Source organism: Ruditapes philippinarum, unplaced genomic scaffold, assembly GCF_026571515.1.
Source record: "Ruditapes philippinarum isolate M1 unplaced genomic scaffold, ASM2657151v2 ctg724_1_1_1_1, whole genome shotgun sequence".
Taxonomy (NCBI): domain Eukaryota; kingdom Metazoa; phylum Mollusca; class Bivalvia; order Venerida; family Veneridae; genus Ruditapes; species Ruditapes philippinarum.
The window spans coordinates 140014-157857 of record NW_026864586.1 but is presented as its reverse complement, the minus strand read 5'-3'; the positions used below and the strand labels follow the sequence as shown (position 1 = coordinate 157857).

Genomic DNA, 17844 nt, shown 5'->3' with positions numbered 1-17844 from the left:
CATTTTTATGTTCCCATATTTTCAGTGTAACCATTTATACATATAACTTTTACGCTGGAGAAAACTGTGCCTGAAGTAAATATGAAATAGTTGTATGCTTTGCTGACATGTTTTACTTATCTGTAGTAAATGTCATCAATTAACAAAAAAGACTTATCTTACTGTCAACCGGCAGTGATGTGTACAATCCACCATGTATAAGCCAAAATTTGAAATATATTTGCAATAATGATGGACATGTTGATTTGAGTTCCTGATCAAGTTAAATACTTTTATCAATAACTTATTTTGATAAAAGTAATATTGGAATGTATTTAACAACTAGGACACACATTTAGCACAACTTTCTACCTGTAGAACGGCTTTGATAGAGATTTCGGACTTTGATTTGTTGTATTTGTATCACTTCTAACAGATGAAACAACTTTTGTTTGGAAATGCCACTCAACATTTTGGTTATTGAACTGTAACGAAAGCTCCCTCCAAGAAAATCCTGTGAAACTGAAAATTCAATTACATAGACAGTTATTTGATAATTCACTATCATTTTGAGGGAAACAAAATAACACAAGATTTCAGATATTTTTAGTATACGAACATGTAATGTTGAAATATAAATGCATGTATAATTGTTTCACAATAATTTTAATTTCATGAGAAAATCATTTTTAATATATATGTATTTAACTTTTAAGCTTTACATTGATACCACAGTCATAAAAAAAATTACTTTGATACTGATTGGTAGAAGATCTGAATAAACCTTTAAAATGCGATGCTTTATAACATGTCATTATGTTCTTGGCATTAGTTGAAAAGATGTCTTTTACGCCAAAAATGTACTTATAATGAACATGATGAAATGTCGTTTTTTAAGTTTCATATCTTGGTCCAAGACTAGTTACTTCCTACAGAAGAAGCACAACATGATTTTCGACCAAAATCACTTACGTCTAAAGAGATGTTTGCTTGTTTGAAAGAGAAATTGTTTCTTATTAAAATAAACTGTAAGGCTAATAGCTGGTATGGTTTCATTTTCCAAACGCTTAGCTCCATGACGACTGATCTCGGACATTGAGTCTAAACCGCTCATTTATAAATTAAGTTGGAATAGTAGTCGGACACTTTCAGAGAAGTTGGTAATTATTGGTTATTGAACCAGGGAGAACCCCGGATGTATTAACAGCTGAATTGAAATTGGTTAGGCGTAAAAACAGAAATTAAACACACAAACAACTTTATATTAAGAATAAAAAAAAAAAGATTTATCTCCTAGGGCAGGGCAAAATTCTACCCAAAAATTATAATTGGAACAATATTAAAGGAGGTTTACTAGACAATGTTTAAGGCTAAACAACTGAGCTCTAGCCCTTGTAGTTTTGTTTTTATAAACTATATTTCTATACTATTATATATACATAGAAAACATATAACCGTTAGGGTGGGCCAATTTGACCCAAGAGCTATAATTTGAACATTTTTGGCGAAGGTCAATAAGACAATGCCTTGTACAGAATATCTATACTCTAGGCCTTTATGTTCTTGATGAGAAAGTTAAAAATAAAATCTTTCTATTATTCCCTTTGGTTGCCGTGACAACATGGCAATCAGATTTTTGCATGGGAACAAGTTTGGTAGCGCTTCACCCAAGAAACAATCCTGACAAATTTTTTGAAATCGGACTTGTATCTTTTTAAAGAGAAGATTTTTAAGGTTACAATTCAAAACATACACACACACACATACACGCACGCACGCACGCCCGCACACACGCACACACGAAATAACAATAAAACTACTAAATTCCATAAATTTTAAATTGATGACCTTCGCAAAATTGGAAAGTTCGGAAGCCTCATAAATATTTTAATAAGAATGCTACCATTTGCTTTATATTATACACATTTATAAGTACACTGAAAACGGATTTGGGTTAGCCTTATTTTTGAGCACCGTGGTCAAGAATCTTTATACTCATTGCTTAGAAATGGTTGGTTCCACGAACGGATACAAGAGTGTTTCAATAAGCTTATCGGTTCAAACAATCAAACTAACATAAATTCGTATAAACTAAAATGGTCCGTAGAATTTAAACGCGGACGAGACACCAGATGGCCCTGATGATGTCATCAGCCACAAGATCGTTGATCGTGTTAAGAGATTTATGGTAAATCAACGCCGATTCAATGTTGTCGCACTTGCTTCAGAATGTGATATTTCAAATGAAAGTGTTTACACTTTAATCCATGAACCTTTAAGCCTGTCAGTAGTATATCTACCTGGAAGATACTAAGAAACCTGAACATGCAAGATCATCAGCAAAGTGTAGAGGGTTAGGGTTAGCTAGCTGACGACAATATGTAAAATAATGTGACGGTATATAGTTCGATTTTGAATTCATAGTGATTTAACCAATAAGTTTTGAACGACGTATAAAAAGAAAAAATATACATAGATCTATTTATGCATGTATGTATGTATGTATGTTTGTATGTATGTATGTATGTATGTATGTATGTATGTATGTATGTATGTATGTATGTATGTATGTATGTATGTATGTATGTATGTATGTATGTATGTATGTATGTATGTATGTATGTATGTATGTATGTATGTATGTATGTATGTATGTATGTATGTATGTATGTATGTATGTATGTATGTATGTATGTATGTATGTATGTATGTATGTATGTATGTATGTATGTATGTATGTATGTATGTATGTATGTATGTATGTATGTATGTATGTATGTATGTATGTATGTATGTATGTATGTATGTATGTATGTATGTATGTATGTATGTATGTATGTATGTATGTATGTATGTATGTATGTATATGCATGTATGTATGTATGTATGTATGTATGTATGTATGTATCGTCACCTTAGTGCAAAAACTCAATAATTGCATATAGATAAAGAAGCAGATATTGAGTTCTTGCACTAAGGTGACGGTATGTATGTATGTATATATGTATGTATGTATATGCATGTATGTATGTATGTATGTATGTATGTATGTATGTATGTATGTATGTATGTATGTATGTATGTATGTATGTATGTATGTATGTATGTATGTATGTATGTATGTATATGCATGCATGCATGCATGTTTGTATGTATGTATGTATGTATGTATGTATGTATGTATGTATGTATGTATGTACGCATGCATGCATGCATAACTTAACTTATTGTATTTCTTTTTGTAATACCCAATTTGGAATGTCATTTTTAAAACATGGTGATAATGAATAATACATATTTTTAAAGTTGAATATATATTTACTATTTTTTTGGACGATGAGTTATAATGTAATGATATGTTTCCCTGGCAACAATGACAACTGATCGAAATTTTAATGTATTTGCTATCATTAATTTTCTTTTTGTAGGTATTTCAGAGAAAACAAGTGAGTCAAGCCTTAAAAAACAATAAACTGAAAAAATAATTAATTATCACGAATATACGTAATTTCAGTGATGTTAAATTAGCTGAATATACCCACCCTTTTTTAATAATAGACCAAAGAAGAAGTGTTCATAAACATTGGAATTGATATCAATGCAAAGAGTTAAAGTTGTAGTTCTTCACAAAAGTACAAAATTGTAATAAGCATTGAAATTATTTTGTCATGGAAATAAAAATTCGAAATCAAATTAAATTATTTAGACAGTTTAGTTTTTGCACTTTTTGTCATGATATTCTTTCAAGAATATTATATTTCTCCAATAGAAATTCTTGACAAAACGACCAAATAATAATAAATGTTTTTGCAGAATATTTATTGACGGTCATCATGGACGCCATTTTGATTGTTTTAATTTCAGACCTTTTGGGTTGAAACGAAATTTCGTTTCTAATTCTGCGAACCCTTGCAAATATTTTGGGCATTTTACAGTACGATTTTTTCCATAACAACGGTATTGCATTTTGCACATGCGCATTCTGCGTAGTGCAAAGCGAAATGACTATATCTATTTGAGCGTACTTAAAGGCTATAAAAGACGTGATTTCACGTTATATCACCCAGAAAAAAGAAATTTTGGGATGATTTGAAGCGGTAATTACTTAAAACGTGAATGGATTTTATAACAGCTATACAGAATTACTGTGCCGCTATGATAATGTGAGTGATGTTTAATTTTTCTGTACACAAAAGTTAACAATTTATGTCTGAATAGGTAAAACAGAGTTTTCAGAAGCCAATATAGTACAAGATAAAAAGTAGAATCTTAAATGTCTTAATGGCAAAGATGATAAAGTCATTGGGATGCAACGGAAATATTTTTACGAGTTCGAACCTCACAAGTTGTCTAACTACAGTCGCCCTTAACTGACAACATTACCTACCCCATTACGCTGACATATGATTAATTTGTCGATATTTTATTTCATATCGCAAGCCTGCTTGCCTAAAGATAATATAACACAGTATGATAAATGTTTTACACCGAAAAATTGGACTTAACCGCCGCGTTACTAGATAATTATTCTAAACGTAGAGTCTAGTAGCGGGACTAATAATTCAACGACCAAAAGTCCGCTGTTCAAGGTATCATTAGAGGACGTTTTCCTTTTTCTTATTTAAATTATAAAAAGCAGGGTGTTAAAGATAAATTTTATTACCCATGTATTACATAATATTACACAATTGGTATTCCTTTAAAAGTGAATTGGCAAGGAGGTAATTTTAAAACAGATTGACACGTGACCGGTTGTTATTTGCCGGATAGTTTACAATATTCAACGTTCAGGACGTTTTAGTACCATGACATAGTTAATCATTTAAAGTTATGAAAATCGCAATTTAAGTAACTTTAATTTATACCAATCTCATCAATGTTTATTAATTTGTGAAGTGGCAATTAGTGTGACGTGCAATAACATGAACAGAACAGAACAGAACAGAAATTTTATTTCGTAACGTATACAATATATACAGTATCTTGTTACATTACACAAGATAAACGCATGAAATAATTCAAAGATTTACAGTATATTGGAGAATGAACATATATTGCCGGAAAAAATTGATTTTGTATAAAATAAATGTATATCAGAATAATCTCATTTTAATATAAACATTACTAGCGAAATCAATACGTTTACAATATCTATGAAAATAATAACAACATTTTAACATTACATTTATGTATAACCTAAGCTTATCAACATATCTTTTCTTTTACTATTTGCAAAATAAATAAATTTACATAAATTTAATAATATTGACTTTCACATGACTGAAGTAATTATATGAATTTAAACATGCTAGGTTTTTTATAATAATATCTTTTAATGAATTTAGTGCGTATTTCCTGGTACAAATTACAAACAAGTATAAAATGAAATTCGTCTTCAATATATTGTGTATTACAAAGTTGACATATGCACTCATGTCTTTCAAGTCTGTTTCTACCATATCTACCAGATTCTGTTCTTAAATTATGCGCAGTTATTCTGAGACGGGTTAATTGTTGTCTTGATTTCATACACTTAATTTTATCTAAATAGCATTCCATAGAAAAATTATCCTTGATATGTCTATACAATGTTTTTAAAACGTTATTATTAACAATACAACGATTTAATGTATTTATATACACACATTTAACAATGATATTGCTTGAATGTATCACTTTAAACCAATATTTTATTATGTGAACATATCTATTAACATAAAGTGGATATCTTCCTAGCTCACCATAAATTGCTGCATTACAAGAGCTTATTTTCACACCAAGAATTAACTTGTAAAATTTAAGTGTAATCTCTCTATATCTTTAGATTTTGTAAATCCCCCCCCCACACAAAAAAAAAAAACAAGTGCTACCGGGAGCCGGATAATTCACCACCCATCTTACTTCTTAATAGTTTGAAAAATTATTTAAATATACGTATATGTGACTTAAAAGAATATGTTTGACATCACAGTCAAGTCGGTTAAAGGATAAAATTAAACTGAAAACTAAAAATGCATTATCATGCCTTCCGACTTTTTTTCAGAATGATAATTAATCTTGATTTTATGTTATAAAAATTCTTTAGCTTTTATATGGACAATTTTTCAACAACAAATAAACTGACTTCTTTATTTGCTAATATATATTTCCACATATTTACAACAATTTTCTGAATGTCAGGTCCGTGATCGTAAGGGGGAATTCTTAAAGAATAATATTTTCCATGCATTTTAATGGCAATCTTGGCCACAAAGCTAATATGAATTTAGGCAAAGCCTTTGAACGGGAAGTCGGTTGAAAAATCGTTCATTTTTCCGTTTAAAAGGTGTCATTCGATATTTCGTTTTCACACGGAATACTCGACGATTATTATTAATCCGAAAAGTTGCGATTGATCGTTAAATGAATACCCCGGCTATTATATTTGATTTACATTGAAAAGTGCGGCCACCGACTAGAACAGGCAATGAAAATTCATTGATAGGTAAAGAATTCTATGTTTTCTTTTATTGTTTTTATTTGATTTTCTTTTAGCTATCCACGTGTAGTCTATAGCCGGACAAGCCAAAGCCCGGGCCTGCTTCGCGACCCCGGCCTTTGACTTCCCGTTATAAAGTCTTCTTTTGTGTTTCTGTTAAAGGGCATTTTAAATGATTTTCTATTTTTTACCTTAAACTAACTCAAAATTGTCAAGATCTTCAACTACATTTCTATGTAAGGCGTTGCTCTTTTTGCCCTACGCAAATTGTGCATGCGCGAAAATATAATACTTTCGGTCATTTTTCATAGCAATGAACTGCGTCGTAAAACGGTCTATAAAGATTAATATTCCCAGATGTAGACTAGTTGACCCTCAAAATAGGCAAGACTTACATGTGCATTTTCTACACAACTACCTGTTCATGTTTTCTATTCAAATAAATTTCACTCGCAAACGAGGACGATGAATATGTTTTTCGAAAATAACCGGAAGCAATTGCTAGTCGTACAATACGACACTCTAGCTGATAGCTGCAAGTATATACTGAAAGGACAAGAACCGCATTTTATATTTCCTATAGCTGTTTCGTTATGGATGGATATATGGTAAGATAAACCGTAGCTAGACAAGGGAAATACGGATTAATTGATATATGTTATAATTATATTTTACATTTATTTTATATGTAGCGTGTAAGGCTTGTTTATCGTTTCACACACAGCACATTGATTATGTATATCAACAATACTAGTGTTAAAATGTGGTGGTGTTAGTATGAATGCGATATATCAAAATTATCGTTACGTTAACATTATTTTCTCAAAATGTTTGCGGTGTCCGATAGACGACGATGCATAAACGCACCAGCGCATCGCAAGTTTCTTTTAACACGACCTATATGCCCTTCTAGGTTGCCCTGGCCGTCAGAAAACAAATATCTTTATTTTCCTGTTCACTGGATATTCCCTTTCAGTTAAATCAATTATCTTCAGCTTTAGTTTTTATATTTTCAAGAGAGAATGGCAGAACTAAATGATTTGCCGTTGTTCTGACAACGACATTGAAACACTGATAACAACGCAAAATGAATGTTGTTGTTTTTAAATGTCGCAACATTGAGATTACGTCAAACTTTGAAATAATAAAAACAGCATATCAACCTATGATTTGGCTTCGTTTGGCGCTAGTTCAGATTTGTATTTTCCTTAAATTGAGACCAATATAACTAAACATGTGTCACAAACGTGATAACATGGTTATAAAATCGCGCTTGCAATTTTAACTTAATGTATTACTTTTCTATTTTATCTTATAACGTTAATGTTCCTGTTATTTCAATATATAGTTTACTAAATTTAAACCAGCTGTGTCTCAGCAACAGCAAATGTCTACTTTATATTTGATCATCCCCCGCATGAAGATACGCACGGACAAATGATTTATTTTTTACCAGTTTCATGCTATAAGATAATTTCTATCAACATAACTATTCTTTTACTTACACGATATCCATTTCGTTTTTTTCTTTCTCCATAATAACGCTGAAGTGCATTATTTCCTGTTCCCATTTTCCCGTTTCACTGATTGCGATTACAGATTCTTCGCATGTTGATTTTACTCTTGTATCTATAGGAATCGTCTGTAGTAAATGGCTTGACACTCTATATTCCTTAATGAATTTACCAAGGTAATATGGATCTGTTGAAACTATTTTTTGTCTGGTTAAACTAGTAGATCTTCCAATATCAGATTTATTACACCCTGAACCACATGGGCCTTTTCCAAGCACCCAACCAGTTATTAGTTCAATGGTTACCTGGTTATAATAAAAGTCCGTTGCATATTATACCCATAGGGAGTAAACATAATTGTTACATTAATTGTTAGCTGTCCGGAAACGCATATTTGCAGTAATGAATTATGGGTTAATAAAGATTAAAGCGTAAAGGGGTTCACTATTTAAAGTAAGCCAAATATTACATTATTTAGTGTGGTTTCACTCTGGTTAAATTATGCTAAATATGCAGTTGACATTAATTCATATTGCTTTACGTATTTGTTTAAGAATTGTGAAATTATTAAAAACATTGATTAAACAATTGTTTTATAGAATAATATGTTTTACTAAATAAATACATATCTATGACGTTTAAACTTGATATTGTGTTGACTTATTCATATTGAATGATCTGGGCGTTACACTACACTTACACGAATTTCATATTCTTTTTATCACATACCCAAAATAAAGACCGTTTAAAGTGAAATAAATGTCATTTTTCATTGACGCGCCTATAGTATAACGCTAACATTTAGCGCGTCTTTACACTATGTTTGTATAAAGCTTATGACATCACGTCAAAATATATAGACGGCCGTGCAATACCATATTTACGGAGTCGCAAAATCGGCACGGGTGTGTGATACATTTGTTAAGTTCAGTGTTAGATCGAAATATATTTCACCGAGTGAGCACCAAAAGGTATATTTCACGAGTGACGCAGCCACGAGTGAATTATGAACTTTTGGTGTTCACGAGGTGAAATATATTTCGATCTTACATTATACTAAACAAATTTTCTTTTTATTACATGCATTATATGCAAAGAAACGTATAAAAAGACATTTAAACCTAGTACTTAATGAAAAGGGCGCCAAATAATAATACAACGTGACGTCATTTGCGACGTCACGTCATTAAGTTGGTTTCCAGTACGGTGAACGCTTGTATTTCACTGAAACAATGTACTGGGCTCAAATATTAAAAAACAGTGAAATTATCAAATTGATAATTGCACTGTTTAATACGGTGAATTATCATTTTTTATTTCACTGATATATTTCTCTTAACCACCGAAAAGCATGTAATAAATAAAGGATATTGAATGAGTGTAGGTTTAATACTAAATTTATTGAACGAGTTGACTTTAACGCTATGTTTTATAGCACAATTGACGTCACGTCAAAGTATCACTTTGTTTCCAGATTTTTATTACACTAAATTTGAACCAAATTCGGACCAAATTTGAATATTCCATTTTTAGCTCACCTGAGCACAAAGTGCTCAAGGGTGAGCTTTTGTCATCACCCTGCGTCCGTCGTGCGTCCGTGCGTCGTGCGTCCTTCAAAAAATGGCGTCAAAGTTTTCAAACAACATCTCCTTCTTAACCACATGGCCAATTGCAACCAAACTTTACAGAAATGATCCTTAGGTGGACTCCTGTCAAAGTTGTTCAAAAATTTAAATTCCATTAAAAACTCTGGTTGTCATGGCAACCAATAGGAAAAACCTAAAAAATCTTCTTTTAAAAAACCCAAAGAGCTAGAGCTTAGATATTTGGCATGAAAGATCTTCTAATGAATGTCTACCAAGTTTGTTCAAATCAAAGCCCTGGGGTCAAAATTAGCCCCGCCCCAGGGGGTCATTGATTTTCCCTATATGCATATAGTAAAAACTTAAAAAATCTTTTAAAGAACTCAAAGAGCTAGAGCTAAGATATTTAGCATGAAACATGTTCTAATGGGTGTCTACCAAGTTTGTTCAAATAAAAGTTCTAGGGTCAAAATTGGCCCCGCCCCTGGGGTCATAGATTTTCCTCATATGTGTATAGTAAAAACTTAAAAAATCTTCTTTGAAAAAACCCAAATAGCTGGAGTTTAGATATTAAGCATGAAACATCTTCTAGTGAGTGTCTACAAAGTTTGTTCAAATAAAATCCCTGGGGTCAAAATTGGCCCCGCCCCCGGGTGTCATTGATTTTCCTTATATGTGTATAGAAAAAACTTAAACATCTTCTTTGAAAAAACCCAAATAGCTGGAGTTTAGATATTAAGCATGAAACATCTTCTAGTGAGTGTCTACAAAGTTTGTTCAAATAAAAGCCCTGGGGTCAAAACTGGCCCCGCCCCAGGGGTGTCATTGTTTTTAACTATATGTGTATAGTAAAAACTTAAAAAACTCAATGAGCTAGAGCTTAGATGTTTAGCATGAAACATCTTGTGATTGGTGTCTACCAAGTTTGTTCAAATAAAAGCCCCTGGATTAAAATTGGCCCTGATGGTGGGGGGGGGGGGGGGGGGGGGGGGGGGGGAGGTAGATCATTGTTTTTCACTATATGTGTGTAGTAAAAACATCTTCTAATGGGTGTCTTCTAAGTTTGTTCAAATAAAAGCCCTGGGGTTTAAACTGGCCCCGCTCCGGGTGCCTTTATACAGGTGAGCGACCTCAGGGCCATCATGGCCCTCTTGTTTATTAAATATAATAGTAAAATCATTTAATTTAATGTCATGTTAATCCTGACGTCATGGACGTCAATATCTCTAGGCATGTTTTTCATTTTTTCCCATAAAGTCAGTAATGTGGTCAAAATATCAAAATTTTATTTAATTTTACCCATGAAATATGGTGCTTTATCAGTCAAATATATTTCATATTTTTTAAAAGTAAATATGAAATATAAATATGAAAGTGGGCGGAGTCAAAACTCAAATTTATTTTAAGGGACTTCTTTTGTTTGAAAAATCTGATAAATACAAAAAACTTTTTGTTAATTTTTGTTTTGAAAACTATCTAGAATGATAGAAAATGGTCTAACTAAGAAAATAAATCCGTACACCAATATCTTTAATTCAGTCATTAACGCTGTACAGACATTTAAAGAGTTGTTTACGTGACGACACAATGTAGCGCTAAATATCGCGTGCAAAACAATAATTATATTACTGCGCGCTGTACAATTGCAGTTGCGTAGCAAGCAAGGGGGTTCGTAACCATTTTTCTTTGATAATGAAATTAAATAAAAAGGTTATTTTTTCGTTTTTCGTGAAATATCATATATATTTTCACTCAAGATGATAATATGCCACATATTTTCACTCGCCATCACGGCTCGTGAAAATATGTGGCATTTTATCATCTTGAGTGAAAATATATTCCATATTTCACTCAAACGAAAAAATATCCTCTTATTATTTTATGCTTTTCAGTGGATTACTGATTTATCCGTGAAAATTATATTTGATAATTTCACAGTGAAAATTATCAAAATATAATTTCACACTTTTCAATGACGAAACTACTTTTTTAAGATTTTCCCCATGTGGTACCTCAATTTTATTTTTGCTTACAATTCTGACAATGTCAGGCTGTTTAAAAAAAAGCAAAGCTGAAATTGATAAATAACTTAAATGTCAAAAGTAATAAAAAGAAGAAAACTTACTTCTATTCATTCAAATTCCAATCACCAAATTTCGTCTCTAAAATTTTTCGTTTCATTTTTACAGTCTGAAAAATACATTCCTTCCACATGCAAAACTGCTCTTGTTGACATTTGGGCATATTAAAGTATCCTTCAAGCAATAACTGCCGTATGCTTTATAAAACATTGGAAAGCAATGACAGCCATCCTCGTAGAATAAGTAAAACAACCCAGCGTTTCCTGAGCCAGCTTCCAAGTTTCCATTTCCATAGCTGATTTATTGAATGTTTTCACATCTGTCAACACTTATTTTTTGTCTGTTACAATCCTCAAATAAGTTTTCTTTCTTTTAAAAAGGTGTATGACTAAAAAATCCAAATGATATCCCTCTGAATCTAAACACAATTATTTTCCTCCCGTGAAATACACAACTTTAAAAAATGGCTGCCGCTTACATTTTATCAAAGCCAGGTCTAATATAAATTCGCACTAAGTAACAGAAATATGGATGGATGGTTGGACTTTTTCTCCTATAAGAATTGTTTGTTTTTATTATTAAAACAAGAGATCATTCAAACTTTTTTAATAAAATGAATAATATCACCGCAATATAACTTTGATTGTCGGACTTATTTTTCAGCTCAAGACTTCTTGTTTTTAATGAGAAATTCCGACTTAATGGGGCTCTCAATGGGGAAAACAGATTTTAATATTAACGTTAATATTATGGAAATTTTGTTTTAACTTGATTTTAAGCATAAAATAAAAAGAAAATGTGTTTGATTGTTGTGTAAGATGTAATTTTATTTCATCTCGTGAGAATACTGTTTTTTAAAGCCCACTCGATGAAATAAATTTTCATCTTACACACAAACAAACAAATATCCTCTATATATTTTTCCCCGTTGACTTACGTTGTAACCTGAAGTGACGTCCATTTCAAAATGGCGGCGCCGCCCATACAGACGTCATTTAAGGTTCGTCTCACAATTAGCGTGAAATTTACTCGGAAATTATAAAAAAAAGATTATTCTTATTTACTTACTGATCAAAAGCTAAATGTTATCATAAAAAAATGAGAACAAAGTTGATGTCAAAAAGACAATTTTACTAGCAAACAATTATTTAAAATAATCAAAATCATTTGAAGTGAAATACGTATCAGTAACCGCTTTATAAATTATAAGATACAAAGATTTATATAATTATATAATTACTATGATATACTGTCGTATTTTATATTCTTTAAGAGGAAAAGAGCAATATTATGAAGTGATTTGATAAGATAGCTTTTCAATCAAGCGCGTATGTTGAATACCGCAACGCATCGTAAGGGAACGGGAACACTTGCTAGAAGACTAAAACATGTTTCTTCGCTAATTAATGTTTAATTTCCATAATTCTGTAGTTGTCTGAATTTTATCCATTAGTATGTATCACGTCTATTTAAAAAAATTAACCAGGTCCGATGGGATACAAAAATATGTTACCCTTCTTATTTCGGGTACGATGTTCGTGCGCTAAAACCTTTCGGAGGTTTGAACTTTCACAACAGAAACCTGCCGTTAGAAATTGCCAACAAATATTACATTATAATCCAAATCTAGAAAGTGGAACTGATTTACTATATGTTCAGTATTGGTTTGCACAGTGTCTACTTTAACTAGCTCATTCGCTAATGAGAGAACACAGGCTCGCGTGCGAGGAAAAATATAAATTATAAGAATATAAACATGCTTTAACCAAACGTTGGCCTATACACTTTAAGCTCGTAAATAGAGATTAATTTTCCGTCTTACAATTTCACAAAATGTCCAAAAATACCGGCAGTGATTTGATATTATTAAGAATGTTAATATGAAGGGGAGATCGAGTCAAAGAGAAACGCAGGGTGATGTCCTCAATGATTCTAGCCTTCCTAAAATTTGAAAATGTTCAGTGAAGAAACAATAGCTATATTTCTCTCGTGGAGAAAAAAAATACCGCATATTGTATATTTTGTAGCTAAAAGAATAGGATTTTCAACTCTTGAATAACGAGATAATTTGTAGGATAATTATCTCTTAGAAATATATAAAATAGTTTAAAAAAAATAAAATAAAAACGAAGGTTATGAAGTATTGTACTGTCACAGATACATGTCATTAAGTGTATTAAAAAATATTAAAATGCTATCAAAAGTTTTATTGTTGATATATGAATTGAAGATCTACTTGTAACAATTACTGCAAAATCTGGGTATACAAAATTTATTTTAAATGCCATCAAGACAAATTTATCTAGCTTAAAATTATCTGTATGAGGTTATATATGCCTAACCGCCCTCTGCCAATGCCGAAACTGGAATTATCCATAAAAAGCGCGAGGCATTTTTATTACGTCATATATTTCATAAATTGTTGTTGACGTAATGTATTTTTTTCCGCCAGGAATCCATTTTCAAGAGTTAAAAACATTGTGCTGTCGAACTAAAATTAATGGGCCGTTCTTGAATTATGGATTTGAAACATACTGAATTATGATGTGTTTCATTTAAATATTTCATTTGCTAACCCAGATAACTGCACAAATGGAACAATGTTTTAATAATGAGACGGATTATAAAAGATCTGGATCATCATAAGTGTAGGAGTCATGCCATTCAGGAGTTTCAAAGACAAAGTAGAAAAATGGGATCTACGGAACTGGATAGAAACTGGCAATGAAGGAATCTTCAGAATGCAAATTTGTCGTGACGTTTATAAAGATCTATTTCGAAATTCATAGGGATTCTATTCAGCTTAAAAGTAAGTGCAATTCTAGATCTATTTCTTGTGACTCGTTGTTCTTGTTGCATATTATTCATTTTTAAAGTTTTCTATCATGCATTGCAACGAAACTGTTACATCTAGTAAATCCAGCTTTATAAAATAATCATGAAACGACCCCGAGAACATCATGTACATTTTAGAAACATGACACGTGCTTTCTCCCGTTCATCTTCAAATGAAGAGTACTTCGGCAATGGCTAGGGAAAATAAAGAACAGAGTCTTGCCGTAGAGAATTGAAACTTTGCCTTTACAAGAAAATTAGACACTTTAGAGAAAAATCTTGCAAAATCTTGCGGGTGACCTTTTTTTAGCGTACAAAAAAGTTTAAATGTTTATTCCACGTTGTTTTGTTAATTCATACCAGGCAAAAGTTCATTTCCATTTTTAATGGGATAGACTATAGTGTCATATTATCTAGTGTAATATCGTTTTTATTAAATGGCTTTATCACACTTCTGTGCCGCAGTTTATGTGATAAATAGAGGATATTGAATGAGTGTAAGTTCAATACTGAATTTATTGCACGAGTTGAATAAAATTATATTATGCGAGCCTCTGGCGAGCATTCAACGAGTGCAATAAATTCAGTAATGAACTTACACGAATTTAATATTCTATTTATCACATACCTAAAATAAAGACCGTTTAAAGTGAAATAAGAGTCATTTTTCATTGACGCGTCTATAGTATAACGCTAACATTTAGCGCGTCTTTACACTATGTTTGTATAACGCTAATGACGTCACGTCAAAATATATGCACGGCCGTGCAATACCATATTTACGGAGTCGCAAAATCGGCACGGGTGTGTGATAAATGGCTTTATTACACTCCTGCGCCGCGGTTTATGTGATCAACAACAACAACAACAACATATTTATTTGATAATAAGGCCACCGGCCCATAATATACAAAGCAACATGGATAAACATTTTACGTCCCTCTAATTAATATCGTCAGCTTTACAAAGAATATGGTGTATATAAATACATATATTACGTATTGTTGTATCACAACTCGAGTTCATTAATGAGTAGAAATCATTTAAATTTGTTCTTCCATTATACCAATTTAGTAAGTATAGTTGGCGTACTTCATTATATTTATAGCAATGGAAAAAAAAGCATGAAAATTCACAATCTATAATTGATATATTTCTATTATTTAAACAATATGTACAAACAGCGTTGTTCTCTCTTGGTATATTTAAATGTCTTGCCGATTTCTATTTTAAGTTTGTGGTTAGAACACCTAAACTTAGAAAAAGATTTCTTATAAAATAAATGGTAGGTCCAATATTAGGTATCTTTCTACATTTAAAAGTGATTTAAAATTTCTATAATGAAAGCATCGACTAGAAGTATTAATATCATTATGCCAATTTTGAGTGTAGCAATCAACCAGTCTCTGTTTAAACAAAAGGATAAACAGGTCAGGATTACCTATTTCTTGCGAAATCCAGGCAAACCCAAAACCATACTCGAATAATAAATTTTTTTATCTTAGTAGCCCAATTATATCTCCCACTATCATCATGATTTTTCAACATAAGATAACATTGGTCGCGGATATCTTGATTGTTGCATAGTCAATAACTTGCACCAATATTTTATACAGTTAGACATGTAAAATATACATAATGGTAACCTGCCACATTTCCTAGTGCCATTGCATTATTTGTAGTTCTATTAACATTAAGGTACCTTTTACAAAAATCATTATGAACAGTTTCAATAGTATTTACATAACAATAACCCCATACTTGTGAGGCATAACATAATATTGGGTTTTCACCAAAGCATCAAATAATTTAAAGTATTCTTTGACTGGAAAATATCCAAATGACTTTTGATACTGTTTGATGGCTAGAATAGATTTCTTTGCTTGAATAGACAATTTATCGTGGTTGATGACCAAGATATAGTCGGTGTAAGATGAACACCCATATATTTATAAATTGATACTACATTAAACAGGAGATCCACGATAGAGCCAAGATTCATAATTTCTTAAGACCACCTCCATTACGGAATACCATAATCTCTGTTTTATTTAAATTTAATTCCATACCCGTATCTTGACAAAAAATACGTCTATTATATTAATTTGTTGCTGTAATTTTTGACAGCGGTTTCTGCGCAATTAGCAATGTCGTCCGCAAACATAAGACAGTTAATGTCATGTATGTCGTTAGTTATAAAAAATTCCTGTTCCACACGAGAGACGTAGTAACTCTGCTAATTCATTAATAAAAAAGTATGAATATAGTTGTGCTGCTTACGTCTCCCTGTTTTGTTCAACATTTACAGGGGAAATAATCAGTAGATAAATAACAGCAATTGTTATCATTAAAATTTGTCTATTTTTAGCATGATTACAGTCGAGTTTAACACACGATAATAGATCGGTATACATAGTCTTGAGCACGCGTAAAAAATTGCCGCGGAGACCTCTACGATAATAATATTTCAAAAAGCTTCGCGTGATTTAATTTGTCGAATGCTTTCTTAAAATCAACATAAATACAATATAATCTACCACCTTTTCTTGTTAAATATTTCTGAGCCATTGCCTGTAAACAAAAAATATTATCTACCGTTGAGTACCCGTGTCGGAAGCCGGCTTGTGACTCGTCGATTTTATTGTTATTTTATAAAGTCGAGTATTGATAAGTCTAGAAAATACTTTATACAGAGTATTCGTTACAGAAATCCCTCTATAGTTACTAGGGTCATTAATCGACCCGCTTTTATGGATTGCCGTAACCACGCTTTTACCCCAAATTTTAGGAAAGACGCCCGTGTTAAGTATTCTGTTAAACAACGCTTCAATAACGTTAATACTGTCATTTAATGTTATACTTAAAAAACTCTGATGGTATGCCATCAGGTCCGGCACTTTTGCCATTAGACAAATTATTAATGGCTGATTCGATTTCAGCACGAGTAAAACGGTTGATCTAGCTTCAAACAAATGTTCATTATTTTTTTTCAGTCAAATTATCCGTGTTAAGTATATGGCGGAATCATCGAACAAAAAGATCTTTAAAATACGCATACCATTCATTGGCTGAAATATTACACACTGTCTTTTTTCGGAGGACGTGAACGCTTAATAAGTGACCACATTATCCTTAGGATTATTACTAACATTAATGAGTTTTTGTCTTTGGTCGCGCTGAAAAAGTAGCTGTTTTCTACGACAATACGCCTTAAACTTATTACGTTTTACCTTATATACTCTTAAATCATGCATTAAGTTTGATGTTCTAAACCTACGTAGCGCGTTATATTTCTCGCGTTTATATATAAATCGCAGTTTTCCACCCCACCATTCGGGCTGTGACTGTTTGTATCTAAAGGATCTTATTCGCAT

At 31.8% G+C, this 17844-nt stretch overlaps 1 protein-coding gene across 1 annotated transcript in view; it reads right to left on the bottom strand.

Moving 5' to 3' along the window:
- Positions 1-17844, bottom strand: part of LOC132726185 (uncharacterized) — a gene marked incomplete at its 3' end in the record, with an annotated part of 86132 nt that overhangs the window by 57432 nt on the left and 10856 nt on the right. The window contains 2 exon segments of the mRNA XM_060711457.1: positions 352-501; positions 7963-8276. Of these exon segments, the coding sequence (XP_060567440.1) occupies positions 352-501; positions 7963-8276 (464 nt within the window).